The sequence below is a fragment of the Bacillus rossius genome, chromosome 11, assembly GCF_032445375.1.
Source record: "Bacillus rossius redtenbacheri isolate Brsri chromosome 11, Brsri_v3, whole genome shotgun sequence".
NCBI lineage: Eukaryota > Metazoa > Arthropoda > Insecta > Phasmatodea > Bacillidae > Bacillus > Bacillus rossius.
Genome location: NC_086338.1, coordinates 24,312,053 through 24,328,397, shown reverse-complemented (window position 1 = coordinate 24,328,397; position 16,345 = coordinate 24,312,053). Strand labels below are relative to the sequence as shown.

The 16,345-nt window shown below is 38.4% G+C and overlaps 1 protein-coding gene across 3 annotated transcripts in view; it reads right to left on the bottom strand.

The window, feature by feature from the left end:
* The window catches only part of LOC134536696 (ELAV-like protein 4), a 73,851-nt gene that overhangs the window by 39,776 nt on the left and 17,730 nt on the right, over nt 1-16,345 (bottom strand). For all 3 annotated transcript variants that reach the window (XM_063376560.1, XM_063376559.1, XM_063376558.1), the window contains exons 2-5: nt 14,335-14,426; nt 9,275-9,489; nt 8,310-8,413; nt 2,411-2,564 (exon numbers count right to left, since the gene is read on the bottom strand). In XM_063376560.1, coding sequence (XP_063232630.1) covers nt 2,411-2,564; nt 8,310-8,413; nt 9,275-9,452 — 436 coding nt within the window. In that variant the 5' untranslated portion in view covers nt 9,453-9,489; nt 14,335-14,426. The remainder of the gene's footprint in view (nt 1-2,410; nt 2,565-8,309; nt 8,414-9,274; nt 9,490-14,334; nt 14,427-16,345) is intronic.

Sequence of the window (16,345 nt, the reverse complement as noted above, 5' to 3'; positions counted from 1 at the left end):
AAATTGCAGCGACCCATATGCGAGTAAATACGGTAACTGAATCTATTTAAGTAGTGATGGTTCGAATCCCATTTTTCTCGAATCCGAATCTCGAATCCGAATCCCAAACAGTACCTCGAATCCGAATCCAGTTCTCAAGGGTTAATTATAAAATAATTTATAAGTTAAGAAAAAAATTTAAACATCATACAGAATTATTTAACCCTTTAAATTTTTATTTAAAAAAACAAGGATTTTGACACTGTCTGGATCAAGACGATTCCGTTTTTGGTCATATATGTTTCCTGCAGTGCTGATCAAACGTTCAGAGAACACTGTCGCAGGTGGTGAACACAAATATTTTTTGGACAGTTTATGTAGCCTGGGTGAACACGCAGACTGAGTTTTCCAATATTCGAGAATGTTTATTTCTGGGTTAACTGTAGGATCACGTAAGAATCTGGTCACTTCATCAATTGCTGTAGAATCCGACTTGGTGGATTTAAGGCATTCAGGCATTATCTGTGAGTACAGTGATTCATGTATCCACGGAAATCGGAAAACGAAATTCAACATCCGACGTAACAATATTTTGTAGTTACCAACTTGACATTTGTTTAAAGTCCCAAATGAAGGTAAACGCTTTCCTGAAATATTTAATGGAAACTGAAAGGCGCCATCTTGGCTTCAATGGTTTTAGGCCATAAGAAATATTGTAGTGCATCTTTTAAAATTGAGCCTCACTAAAGCATAGTGATTAATATGCCCGAAGTTAAAAGTGACGGGGTGTTTTCTCTAGTTTACCCATTAAAATTTTTTATATTAATATTAGTTATTTTTTATGTTGCTCAAAATGATTGGCTAACAAATTCATTGGTTGGCCATCATGGAATTCTCAGATAATACATATTTTAACGTTGGTAGTCTACACAAACCAAACTTGGTCCTAAAAAAATTCATAAATAGAACGTGTATCAGAATATTTAAAATTGAATTGCGATTAAAATAATTATTGTATAATATATTAATTTTTGTCATTCATTATTTCATTGTTATTACTACATGTGCGACCATAACTTGTGATGAAAGTTAGCATTATTGTTGTATTACTAAGTAACAGATTTCTCGGTAAAGTTATTTAAAAAAAAAAATTTCATATTTAGTCTAGATCCTAAATGTGCTTTATTTTATTTTTTAGCATATTCTGAGAATACATATGTGATTTATGCCTTATTTAATGCCAATGTAGTGACAATGCATCCATGTTCATGAATATAAAGTAAGTTTCCCAAATCAGTACATGCTTTATAATTATTTTTATATAATAACGAATTAAAAGTACAATACAGTAGAACCTCGTTAATCCATGATGCACTAATTCGGGAATCGGATAATCCGGGACGATTTAAAAGAGAAGAAAAAAAAATAAAAAGAAGTAAAAATTGTCAGCGCTTAAAATTAACGTCACGCGGCCGGCTAACACTACAAGCCATCGCGTGGGCCGCCAAACTCTGCAACGCTGTTCTGTCGTACGGACCCTTTGCTTACTTCTGCTTCCCGTCTCCCTCCCTTTGTTTGTTTCAACCCGCCAACGCACGGCAGGCGCCTGGCGAGTGATGTGTCTGGCTGGAATTCGGCTGTATGAGGGGGAGGGGGGGGGGGGCATGCAAGGTCAGCAAGTATTATCTTTCTCTCTTCGGCTGTTGTAAATGACCGTGAACTAATGGCTAGGCAGTGCTGTATTTTTTTAAGCCGAGACACTAATTCGAAGACGGTCGGCCCTTACCGTGAACGGCCTTAACCCAGCTGCACGCCGGTGTCTGAGAAGCTTGACAAGACCTTGGCTTTTAATCGCTGGTCCGTGAAATACGGTAATCCGTGATTATCTCGGTCCTGACCATCACGTATTAACGAGGTTCTACTGTACCTCAATAGGATGTGTTCCAAGGAAAACGTAAACAGGCCAAGTATATTATAAGCATTTAAGTTTTTAATGTACTACATTTACATCAATATTTTTCCTCGAATCCCGAATCTTTTCCCTCGAATTTCGAATCTTTCAAATACTAGAGATTCGGTGGGATTCGAGGATTCGAGGATTCGACCGGCCCATCCCTATATTTAAGTAAAACGTAAGAAATGAGCATGAAAAAATCAGACACCTATTTTATATTTTACCTTTTTTTTTTATTAAAATTTGTACATGTTTTATAAAACAACTTTTTCCCCCATCTTTGTCCCTGAGGTGGTATAATTTGGGCAACAGATGTAACCAAATTCACTTCAGTGGTACGAGTTGATTTTAACAAACATTTCACATTCAAAACAAAGACGAACCTGTTTTTTATTGCACGCTTGGCAGAATATCAGCGAGGCTCCCCAGAGATGAAAGCAAGCACTGTGCCATGGAGTGACGAAGGGCATGACGTACCTGTGAAGTTGTCACACAGGATCCTGGGGGTGATGATCTTGCCGAAAGGACTGAACAGGTCCTCCAACTCCTGCTGTGTCATGGTCTTGGGCAGGCCGCTGACGTACAGGTTGGCACCCTTGATGGCCTCACTGCTGGGACGCGCATGCGACACCTGCGCACACGGCACCACACACACTGCGCACCTCCACGGCCTGGCGTGCTCACTGCTCACAACAGCATGAAGTTGTGACGGCAACTCCATCTGCAGTTATGTCCCACTTCATTCCTCAAACACCAACACAAAGTAAAAGAAGCAATTAGTCAACATTTGTAGTCAGGATTCATAATTGCTTATTGCTCGAAAATTATTGCAGTCATCATGACAAATCCCCTCAGTTAATGCCACAGAAATTGAGAATTTTAAGCAAATTTTAAGATTTGAAAGCAGTTGTGTTATCTAAAGTACTAATGTCACTGCTGCCTGGAGTCCACACACCCAGTGGCACTCAAGCTGCTTGCATAAAGAAGGATGGAAATAGTTATTGTCATAATGAACTACTAATACCTGCCACACTGTCTCTACAGTCAGCATGGTGTTCCAAGAGCAGTACCTGCCACACTGTCTCCACGGTCAGCGTGGTGTTTCAGAGCAATACCTGCCACACTGTCTCCACGGTCAGCGTGGTGTTTCAGAGCAATACCTGCCACACTGTCTCCACGGTCAGCGTGGTGTTTCAGAGCAATACCTGCCACACTGTCTCCACGGTCAGCGTGGTGTTTCAGAGCAATACCTGCCACACTGTCTCCACGGTCAGCGTGGTGTTTCAGAGCAATACCTGCCACACTGTCTCCACGGTCAGCGTGGTGTTTCAGAGCAATACCTGCCACACTGTCTCCACGGTCAGCGTGGTGTTTCAGAGCAATACCTGCCACACTGTCTCCACGGTCAGCGTGGTGTTTCAGAGCAATACCTGCCACACTGTCTCCACGGTCAGCGTGGTGTTTCAGAGCAATACCTGCCACACTGTCTCCACGGTCAGCGTGGTGTTTCAGAGCAATACCTGCCACACTTTCTCCACGGTCAGCGTGGTGTTTCAGAGCAATACCTGCCACACTGTCTCCACAGTCAGCGTGGTGTTTCAGAGCAATACCTGCCACACTGTCTCCACAGTCAGCGTGGTGTTTCAGAGCAATACCTGCCACACTGTCTCCACAGTCAGCGTGGTGTTTCAGAGCAATACCTGCCACACTGTCTCCACAGTCAGCGTGGTGTTTCAGAGCAATACCTGCCACACTGTCTCCAAGGTCAGCGTGGTGTTTCAGAGCAATACCTGCCACACTGTCTCCACGGTCAGCGTGGTGTTTCAGAGCAATACCTGCCACACTATCTCCACGGTCAGCGTGGTGTTTCAGAGCAATACCTGCCACACTGTCTCCAAGGTCAGCATGGTCTTTCAGAGCAATACCTGCCACACTGTCTCCACAGTAAGCGTGAATGTTTCAGAGCAATACCTGCCCAGGGTGGCCACTCTTCTGGGATAATAAAATTCCTGGTTTTTTCCAGGTTTTTTCAAGGGTGGTTTTTATCAATATTTGCATACAATTTGCATTTTTGTTACACAAAGCACACACAATATGATGTTTTATTGCCGTTAAACAACAGACAACTTAACTATAGGCTTAAAAATTAAATCAATGAACTTGCTTAAAACAAAACCTACCACCAACAAAAAATTTATAATCTCACGTCACAAAAATTACTTGACACCAAACGCACGTGTTTTGCCCCTCTTGCGTGGCTGGCTAATGCTGTTTTTCCCATCCATGCTACCGATATAAATTTTAACATTACAGAAATTGCAAATAGCGTTCGTCCCGCACTTTGGATCTTTCTCCACCCATTCAAACTCTTCCGTACATTTGTCATTGTATGTGGTGACCGAACTCGTTGACATTTTGATAGTCTGCGCCAATTACATGTTAGATTAAAAGATTCAAAACAACGTCCCGCACAACTAAACTTTAAAAAAAACTCGAGAAAAGTATCTGTGATACCGTGACGCAACAACATGAGCGCAAAGTAAAAACAAATATACATACAAAACTAGTGCTACCAACATGCCGTGCGAGAAATTACTACCATCCTACAACATTTTCAGCCAAAATGCTGTTGCTTTTGAATACAGAAACATAATAAGTATGGAAGTCTGAATTGTTAACGGTTTCTTACGTACTACAAAAGTTTTTAAATGCAATATGAACAAATTAACTTTCACAAAATATAGCACACGAGCACACTGTCGTGCTTCGACGGGTGGTGAACGTGCTCATTTAACAGCCGTATGTTATTGTGATCGTTACTTCATAAAAAAAATTCCCGGTTCTAATAAAAATTCCTGGTTGATTCCAGGTATTCCTGGTTTTTTTAAGAAATCCTGGCTATTTCCCGTATTTCCCGATTTCCCGGTTGGCTGGCCACCCTGCTGCCACACTGTCTCCACAGTCAGCGTGGTGTTTCAGAGCAATACCTGCCACACTGTCTCCACAGTCAGCGTGGTGTTTCAGAGCAATACCTGCCACACTGTCTCCAAGGTCAGCGTGGTCTTTCAGAGCAATACCTGCCACACTGTCTCCACGGTCAGCGTGGTGTTTCAGAGCAATACCTGCCACACTTTCTCCAGTCAGCATAGTGTTCCAACAGCAGTACCTGCCACACTGTCTACGGTCAGCGTGGTGTTTCAGAGCAATACCTGCCACACTGTCTCCACGGTCAGTGTGGTGTTTCAGAGCAATACCTGCCACACTGTCTCCACAGTCAGTGTGGTGTTTCATAGAAAAATGTGGGATGATAAATAAGACTGAATTAAAATTATGCAACCAAGAATACAAATGCGGTTGTATTTTTTTTATCATATCTGAAACATTAACATATTTCACAAATGAAACCTAAACATTTCTAACTTTACTCAATTTTGCTCCAGTTCCTTTTGTAACAGCAAACTGTCTTCTTTTGGATCTTCATGCAACGTTGCATTTTATAATCAAGACACAGTGCACTCAGTTAGTAAAATGAAGTAAAAAAACATCAAAAAGCATCAAAAGAACCCTTTATAACGAAATAAGTGTACTTTAATAGAAACGAATTGCAGAAACAAACTGTACTTATACATGGTGTCTACCAGATCTAGTAAATGAAATTCCCTGATTTTTCCAGGTTTTCCAGGTCTAAAACTGAACTTTTCCAGGTTTTCTGTAACACAATTACGACATTCCACGAAACTGAAAAAACTGCATAACAGTACATAGACGGGTTTCAAAGTATTTCAACTCACTTAAATTAGTAAAAAAAAAGATACCTTCTTCCAGACGTGGCCAAAGTGACTCAATTGATGGCATATAAAACATGCTGCTACAAATATTTCACACACTTTTGCAAAAACATAAGTAAAAGGAAGCTCCCATCAATTTCGCAGTGACTCAACTTTTGCGTCTATTGCACTTGCTTCAGAACGAGCCAAATCCAACACTCGAGCCTTCTTCAACTGCAATGCCTTGATCTCCTCTTCAACTCTTCTTTTTCTGCCTTCTTGTCTGTAGCTTCCTTCTTTTTGTTTTGTTTGCAGGGCTTCCTTACGCCTACAACTAGCATTTCTTACATACTGTAACATGGACTTGGTGATATAATGCTCTACACCTCCAGAACGTTGAACAAAGTCGTACATCTGTCTTTGTGCGATCAGTATTTCTTCCTGCAAGTTTTCAGTCAGCAGATTAGAATTCACTGAAAATCCTCTTTCCATGGGAAAGTACCAACATCATCCTCACAAACTTTAGAAGGCCTGTTTTGGCAGCTACTGTATGTGCCTTAAGAATGAGCATCCACAAGTGATCAAGGCGCCAGTCTTCTCGAGAAAAAGACGAGAACAGTGCTTCAGAATCTTGCGAGGAACATACCAACTTATATGATCACTCAATGTTATCAGCTTCTTGTCCTTATAGCCACTTGATTTGAAGACAACATTCTAAACTGTAACTCACACGCTGTTTCCTCACACCCGAATTTAAAGCCACAGACGGATATAAGCAGGAAATTCCCTTGGTAAGTTTGTACTTCAGGGGACTTTTGTCTTGAAGTTTTTTTACCATAACCTTTAGACAAGTCCTAACATCATTTTTCAGTAACAGGACAGACTTTACTGGTACTTTCTCTGATATTGTTAGCAGTCAACAGATTTTCCTGGTTGTCTACATCCAATCGAGATACATTGCGTTTCTCCCTAAAGCTCTTCAGTACCTCTTGTTTCAAAAACTTTCCTGCCAAAGCTAATAAAATGTCTACCAGTGAATCATAGAAAAAAGGTGCCATGAGTGCTTCCCTTTGGAATATTGTGAGAAACAATTCCAGCTCTGATGCCAAAGAGTAGAAGAATGTCAATTTTACTTCTAGAAGTTTATCTTCAAGAGCACTTTTCACTACACTGAAAGACACAGATGAAATAGAAACTTCATTAACAAATTTCTTTAGGTGGGGTAACGTTTTCATGGCACGCTCAGCAACTGCAGTATTCCATCTGATTGCACAAAATTTATTGGAAAAAAGCTCTGATCCAGTTATTCTAATGTAATCTGCCCTCCTTGCAGGTACATGCATAAACAACTAGTAACTGTGCCTGAAAAAACTAACAACGTCCAATTGTATAGCATAAATTCCAGTTTTGAAAGCACCATGGACCGTATGAAGCCCACAGCTACCAATTCCTAGCAACGATGGCGAATCTTAACCAAAAGTGTCTGTGATATGTATTTTCAAAGCTAACAAAAATGCCCAGTTTACGTTCAGGGCATCCATAAATACTTAAAATTAAATGCACCTGTCGGTGTAATCCGAACGTGGGAAGCACATGCTGCAGCACGTACGTCAGCAGGATAACAGACCAGCTTGAACCAGTTTGTATCACGTGATTTAACGCCACTTCCGAATCCGATGGTAAATAAAAGAAAATGGACGCGATACACTTGATGCTACGTCAATGCAAGCAGATCAATAAACAAAAAACGTATTGCCAATTACAACCTACCAAACAAAAATTCCCTGATTTTTAAAAAATTTCCCTGATTTTTCCCTGATTACAATATTCCCTGATTTTTCCAGGTTTTCCAGGGTCAGTAGACACTCTGCTTATAATATTCAAACTATAGCTTCAATTTAGACTTAAAATATAGATTGTGTTACACATCATCATACTAATACACGTGAATAAGGCAAAAAGAAAAGCTTACGCTACTACCCGTGGTTTTAGTATTTTTTTTCTAGTTTATGTTGCATCCAAGATGTCAAGAAATCAACTCAAATAAAATCTGGGTGGTTTTAAAGTAGTTTTGTTGTAAATAAATCAGTACTAACCATTTTTTAATGTACACAATCACATTAAGAATCTCTGATCACTGTGTGATATTAGCATTTTATCACAATGTAATGTTAGACTAGGTCAAGGACCACAGGTTTCACTGAGAACTGAATATCACATTTAGCACTAAATATCCTTTCTCGAACCATTAATACAGATAAACACTTACTAAGTTAGTGTAGCTAATAAAGAGTATTCAGGAACTGTATTTGCTGGCATAACAATTGTGATGGCACCTTTGTTTTTACTTCAATATTTAACCTTCAAAACTCATATTTCAGGTTCGAAAACATGTTGGGATTGGGGTGATGTTTTAAAAGTCAATATACTAATTAATTACCTACACGTATACTCGTGGAAAAACTATCTTATTCCAAAAACATTGGCCTGTTTAGAAAGTAACTAAGCAGTCCTGAATGAACGATAGTAATGTAAGTACGGTATATCTGCTCTGCTGGTATGAAGCCTGGCAATCCACTGCATCCAACCGCCACATGGGTCATGGTTACCTTGATCGTCTTGTTCTGCAGTCGGAGGCCGTTCAGCGAGCTGATTGCCTTCTCTGCATCTTCCGACCGCGAGTAGTTGACGAACCCATAACCCAGACTCTGACCTGCAACCAACACAAGTGAGCCTTACCCTCCGAACCAGCTGGTTGGCCCACGACAGAGGACAGACTGAAAATGTGGCTGGGCCAGTGATGATCGTGTTTCAAATACAACCACTGCCTATTTCAACAAATATTTACAGTGAACTCTCTCTTCAACATCACCTTCATGTACAAAAAAATTTGCACTCTATTTCCTTGAACGAATTAGGGTGTTACTTTGAGGGGCGGGTGTTACAGTGTTTTGTCTAGATAGTCGCGATAAAAAATAATTTTAACTTAATAGTTTTTTCAACATTGCTTTAACCGTGTTTTTCAGTTTTCCTTTGACAGTCATATAATCTATACTGAGTGACTGTTTCTTTTATTGATATTGGATCATGTAAATATAATGTGTTGAAAGTGCTCTGCTGGGTCCTAAAATTAAATGCATTGTGTTGGTACTTAAGATAAATTAGTGAAATTAGTTTTTGGTCGGATAAGATCACAAACTACCAATCGTAAAGTGTTACCAGATCTAAAAAAGGGCTAAATTTTATTTTTAAAAAGATGACTGCCATTCAGACATCAAAATACTTTTTCCTAAAATGGAATGATTTTCGTCATGATTATTTTTAGGCCCAAAAACATTCTCCACATGAATTTTCAAATCCGGTTTGGATAGTAATACCTTTTTTTTTTTATGAATATGGTGTTTCCAAGTTTTTTTAGGAAAATTCATATTTTCCTTTCTAGGTAGGAGTATAAAACCACACATGAATGATGGCTTATTCCTTCCAGACACTAAACACTGCAGGAATGTTGCTTACTGAAGTACGGAACACGAGCAGGACAAGCAGCCGGCTCGACAGACAGGACAGCACTCACCTGTGAGCTTGTCGCGCACCAGCTTGCAGCTGGCGACCTCGCCGATGGACGAGAAGAGGGAACGCATGTCCTCCTGAGTCATTGTCTGTGGCAGGTAGTTCACTATCAGGTTCGTGCGTGCTTCTTCGCCAGCTGCCTGCGCAGCCGTGCTCGCCCCAGACGATGTGCCGTTCTGCATTCTGGCTCAGGCTTTTTCCGTCCGCACGTCACACCACCTGCAGAGCAATAATTTCGTGTAACTGCGCACGTTCCGAAGGATTTCCAGACTGACTCTTACTACAGACTCCACAGACACTGCATGTTTGGGAGAATATCCCTGCTCATCTGCTCACTGGAGATGTCTTAGCTCTAGCTCATGATCTCACACTGACTTAACTCACTGGCTCAGAATCTTGCACTTCTCTTATTTTAGCCTATGGTGAAAAGAAACTGTAAAATTTCCCAGACTCTAAGGATTGTACATTTGTGTTGCATATGTTATTGCTAGATAAATACTACACCATTATCTGCTACTGTCAACAGTCAGGCATGTCTCGAGTCTAGGTCATTACCCGGAGGTTCAAGTCTGTTTCCACTGCTGTGCAATGCATACAACCAAACTCCTGTAGCTTCATTCTTGAAATTAGCAATCACACTAACTGACACAGCAGACGAGGCTATCTTTGGGATGCGGAGTCGTGCAGACTGAGGAAGACAGGATCAGTGTGTAGATGGGAGTTTGTAGGAAGTAGAATGTTAATGCATGCGAGTTTAAGTTTCTCCAGGGTTGTCTGACTGACAGAAGGTCCCCTTACCCCTGGCAAAGCAACATACAGCTTGAAGCACTGCACATTTCTCCCTTATACTGTCACACTGCTGAAGATAGCTATTTCATATTCATAGAGTACCATTTTATGAACACTAGCAATACGTGCCCCAAAACATTTTTGCAGAGTGCTGCATTAACTAACTGTATGACTCGCAGGAAAAAAATTATTTTGGTTGAAGTCATTGTTATCATAAAAGGCTACAAATCTGACTTAAATAATTAGGGACTGGAATATTTTACAGATTAATTTTGACATTATGAAATTAAAATGTGCTTAAGGTAAGTGCACCGGTACTCGTCACTGCTCCAATGGTCGTCACTAGCAACTTCAAATGTAAATAATAGAGAAGTAGCTCAATATATCGCCAACTTAAATATTTACAAAAATTTTGTCGACTTTCTAGCTGAAATTACCACAATAGTTTTCGGAACAAACACTATTTTCAATCAAAAAAGTCCGTGCATCAAAAGTTCGTAGAGCAGTGAAGATAAATAGGGGAATTCCTATACTAAAACACTAAGGAGACAAGTGCACATTTTTACTTCTAATTATGTAATTTTTCATGTTTATTCGTGATGTTTTGTGCTGAATGTGTTGGTTAAATGTTCTTGAAGAGGTGAAAGTGTTTATTTAAAAAAATTCGTTTTCTTTGTATGATTTAGTTAGGGTGACGAAAACTGGATCAATAAAAACCTTGTATTGCTAGTGTTCATCATACCTGACGAGCACTGGTACATTTAATATTTTATTTAAAGTTGTGTTAATGCTAAGTTACACCCTAGAGTTCTTAAATAATATTGGTTCTTTGTTGTTGATAGGCAAATAACATTATTATGATCAGATCCAGTAGTCGTCACCTATGACGACTTCCGATGCATGTGTATGACGACTTCTGGGTCGGACATTACTTTACTTTATTGATTGCAGAAATTGTGTAGGCATTGTTGTTTACATTAATTTAGGGGTCATTCGATATATATGTTGACATTAATAAGTAAATTAAACATTATAATGTGTCTCATTCTTTAATTACACGGCAAAATGCCAAAACGGAAAATACTGTTGTATGAAGAGTCAGCCATGGAAGCTGCTCTTAAAGATGTAGCGAATGGTATGAGTATAAAACGAGCATTGGAAAAAAATAGTGTGCCAAGAAACACATTGTCCGATAAACACAAAGGCAAATCGCCCTTGGGTAGGAAGATGGGCCCCGATTTATTTTTAAATTTTACTTCTGATACCGCATAACATGCTATGTTATGTTGCAGCAACGAATCGAGTCGTATTGCGTGCGCGTACAGTATTACGTCGCGTAAATAATAATAAATAGAATATAAACAATTAACAATATTTGATAATTAAACCGTTTTTGTTAACCAAGAAACAATTAAATCTCATTAGAGTGGCTTTATTATATTATCTCTTTTAAGATAAGAACAAAAAAAACCTGAAAATACGCAATAGTGAAAAACAAAAACATACATATTCTAATTTGTAAAAAAATACTTTGTTACGTTGTTTCTGTTCCAATCTCAAACTTTGTCTACACACATAATACCTTTAATAAACAGTAAAAAAACTTGGACGAGGAATTTCCAAATTATACTTTACTTAATAAACAAACATCGTTCTTTGTAACGTAAATTCATCGAATATGCGCGCGCATGCGTAAAACATACGAAAAATGTGAGTAACAAAATGCAGCCGTGTGTAACGTTTCGTTACTCGTTAATAGAAGGCGCACCCGTTACTTAGTACCGAATAAATACGGTTTTGCTACAGCTTATATATTTTCATGTTAGTTGTGCTGTCCCTCTTTGTTCCGTGAGTGCTGTAAGTAAATTCAAAATTTAATGAGGATTATTCATTATATTACTAAGCGATCTTTATGAATTGCCATTTTGATGTTTAAAATATAGTACCAAATAACATTTGAAGCCCAAATAGTACAATACTATCATTCTGGATCCATGAATTAAAACTAATGCGGCCGAAATCGCACATGACGACTACTGCACAAACATGTGACAAACACTGGCAAACACGAACATTTGCATGACGACTTACTGGCTCGAAATCACACTTTTTTCAAAATTATAAATCTACAAAAATAATTTGTTTTTATCGAAGAGTGTTGGATAGCATTGTAGAGTAAAGTTTGAGGTTAAAAACAAACATGTAGGGGGCAGTAATACACCTACAAGGTTATGTACACAATTTTTTTTTCTAAAACTCTTCTTAGCATGACGACTACTGGTACATTTACCTTACCAAAAAAAAATACTTCCGCTATTGGCACACAGTTTATAGTAAAAACTGCTGATGAGAGAATTTTTCACGCAACTCTTTGGCAAAATACAGTTTGGATTTTGAATCAAAATGGTGGGACAAGATCTTATTCCATGGTGATGGTTTGCAGAATCATCATTTCATCATCTCCATCACATATTTCCTCTATTTCGAGCAGAGGTACACTCATCGCCACCTTGCACTGCGACATACAGCTGGTTCCCTGGACAACATGCGCTCTGCTGCCGATAGTCTCTGTACGCCCACGCACTGCCCTAGCCCATGTGTTGGGGAGATCAGGGTGGCCATACAATATCTCAAATGATATTCCCTGACTTTTCAAGGTTTTCCCTGACCTGACTACAATTTTCCCTGACACTGATTTTGCAGTGTAAGGCTACTTCACGTTTAAAAATTAATCAGTGTCCTTTTTTCAAACTGAGCGTATTCAACAGACAAAAAAGTAAACAGAACTTGAACTTTATTTTATTCAAAGTAGGAAAATCTAAATGTCATTAACTGTATCTCTAATTTTTATCCATTCATGAAACTCATTGAGGATAAAAAAAACATTATGAGATTATGTATGTACTCAAACCAATTTAATTGTAGCGGGCAATGAAGTTACCCAAATAAGCTGCGGTAATTTTAAAGAAGCACTACTTTTACGTAAAAATGTTTTCTTTGGTAACATGTTTTCTAATCATTATCCAAGAGGGCGTAGTGATACTTCAAGTAGTGAAGAGTGGTTGTGTTATATTAGGTTAACTTAGCTACATTTTATATTTCTAATTCCTAACCAATTGCTAAAGCAATATTTCAAGATTTTTAATGTAGCTAACCTAACCTAACCGACCATTCTCACAATATCACAGATTTGTAATAAGTAACTTAACCTCACCACTCGTTAAATGGTAAATAACTGGTAACCTACTTGAAGTATCACAACCTCTTAGAGAATGACAAACATGTTAGGAAGTAAAAAAAAACTCTTTGAAAATTTTTAATTAATTTTTGAGAAAAATTGGCTCAACATTAGAATTACCTAAGCAGCGTTTGATATAAGCCTTACTCCTAACTATTAAAAACAGACTTTGGAACCATATTCAACTTTCTATTAATTTTTTAATTCAGACTTGCATAATTATGCCAAATTATAAATCATGTAAAAATTTTCGGTCAAACTTATAACATTCTTTTCATTTCCTGGAGTGAAGTGACATTCACCATGAATCACCAAAATCAATGCTAAATTATAAACAAAATAAATCGGAAACCGATGCGGAAGTACACGCAATAAAATTTCTCCTTTAAAATAAAACAAACTTTTTGCATTACCAATATCACTTAATATCAAATCTAATTTTTTTCTTCCAGTCACATACGACTTTCTTCCTGTAGAATTATTCCCATTTTCTGTACAAGACTCTGTTTCTGCATGCAGTAGAAAAGATAATCGAGCCTTGATTCAAAATGGTGGCAGATAAAAATGAAATAAAAATAGTTTTGACCTAATTATTGATAGGACTTTAGTTTTGTTAAAAAATTTAATTTTTCTAAAATGGTCAAGCACAACCTCGCATTGGTAATATCACACGGAATGACTCATGATTGAAAGAATTTATTTTATTTGGTATTAATACTACGTAGTTTCCTTAAAACCATTTTTTAAGAAAAATCCTAATAGCTAATTTACATGAAGAATTACAGTGTTAGTGATAAGTGTAAAATTTTTTTGAAAATATAAATACTGTAGGCTATTGTGTAATTGGTACTAAGTAATTCAAAAACCATCGTGACACTATTGTTAAGTACATACTTTGTGCCATTTGAAATAAAAAACATTTTCTTAACACAGAACCCACTGGTTTGCACGACTCGACTCGACATCCAAGCATGCTACTCGTGCACCCAGAGCCAGTGGAGCCTCACGACAGACGGACTGCGAGAGGCTACACTCACCATGGCCCCGACTGCCGCCCGGACGACTAATGCCAGCACAGAGGTGTGGACCAGGACGCTCCTCGCTGCAGGCAGATGTCTGCACTCATCATCTGAAACACAGAGTCTGCGATGCCTTCAGGTGTTCAGCTACTGGCCACACACTACCCATATCAAATACAGTCTCACTTTTAAAGGTTCACCAAACACTCATTGTAATATTTTTAAAAAAACTGAATTTAAAATTTTTAATTTAGAAATTAACTTAAAAGACAAACATTACATTTGTTACACATTTTCCTGATACTGGAATGGAGAAACACTTGACCACTAGTTATTTTGCTTTTCCTCATGAAGGACACTCACTGCTTTGATTTATGCCGTTTAACTGGGGGTTTTCTGCAGCTGTGACACACTGGTGCATTTGTCTCCAAACTCTGCGTTGTTATCTTTCTTCTTGTGACTGTTATGGGTTACTAAGTTATTGTTTCCCTGTACAATTTCTTTCCTAAATTATTGGACTACTATTATGAGAGGCTGGGCTTTCCTATTGTCTTTTGGTTTTGTTTCACGGGTTGTGATCTTAGATCTCACTATTCAGTTTCTTGATAGCTTGTAGTGTATGTTTAGAGGCTGTTTTAACATAAATTAACTTTATGTATTAAATATTTTTTTGCTGATGTTCATGTAGCATCATGGCTGTATGGCCTAGTTTAATCATATTTGGTGGCTATTTAATCCCCTATCATTTGTATAAGGCATGGTTCAGCCAGTATGGATAGCGTTAGGTCTTTCAAGTAATGATGTTTATGGAGATCATTGAACCTTGAGGCTGTTCTTGCACAAATTTACTAGCTATCCCAATACTGAACTACCATTTATGCAGCAACCTAACCTGTAATAATGTGCATAGTGGTCATTGCTGTTATTGTTTAACAGAATTATTAGTCATTTGTGAACTTATTAAGTTCATTATCAATGCATTGTAATATGAGTGATAACCACAGTAACGAAAACCAAACACCAAACTCAAACGGGGCTTGTTTGATGGTCTGGAGTGGTCGGCACAGAGGGCATGCTCAGAACCCCCGGGCTGGAACAAAATGCGAGGGAGGAACTACTAGCACCCCTTATTGAGCTTCAGGTGGACTACGGCCCCAAGTAGGACACTTGCTGAAGCGTGTCAGGTAACACCACGGTGGCCGAGATTCTGCTCAGCAACACAGGTCCTTTCAGACTCCCTCTCAGCCTTTCTATTCTATCATCTGAGCCTAAAGGTTTATGGATTTCCCAGTACGCGCTACACACTAAACGGATACGAGTTTGTTTAGTGATTAAGTGCCAGTGTAAGACCTGTTAACAAAATGCAACAGTCATCTCCATTTGCTGCAAGAGACCATTTCAGAGGAGGACAAATATTTGCAATATAAGAAATGCCTATTGAAAATGGCTTGCCCTGCACACATAGTAAAGAAGTGCCGGCAGAACTTTGTTCTAAGATATTGGCATCCCAATGAACCCACTCATCCATATATTGATTTCATTAAAGAATAAAAGTGTGTTTGAGTTAAATACATCCAAGTAAGTGTTGGTAGCTAATGTTGTTGCCTGTTAACAATGAATTATTAGTAGACCTGTGTGAATATCAGATCTTTCATTTGAATAGGATGTGAATACCAAATATTGAATTTGAATTGTAAAAATTAGATTAGAGTTACCACTAAATTTTTTTGCACATTCCATAACAAAGATGTAGAGAAAGAAAAAGGTAAGTATGAAGTGAAACTAGAAACATAATACTGGGAAACCAGACAATATATAATACTGGGAAACTAGCTACATAATACTGAAGTTAAAGGGTTCGTTAGGTTAAGTCAGTTACAATAATTATATAAATTTTAAAAGAAAAAAAGTATTTTTATAAATCTAACCTAAGCTAACCTAACCAACCTCATTCCCAGAACCAGCTACTCTACATATTAATCCAGCGAATTTTCGCGAATCACAAAGTACCACAAAATGTAATCCATTT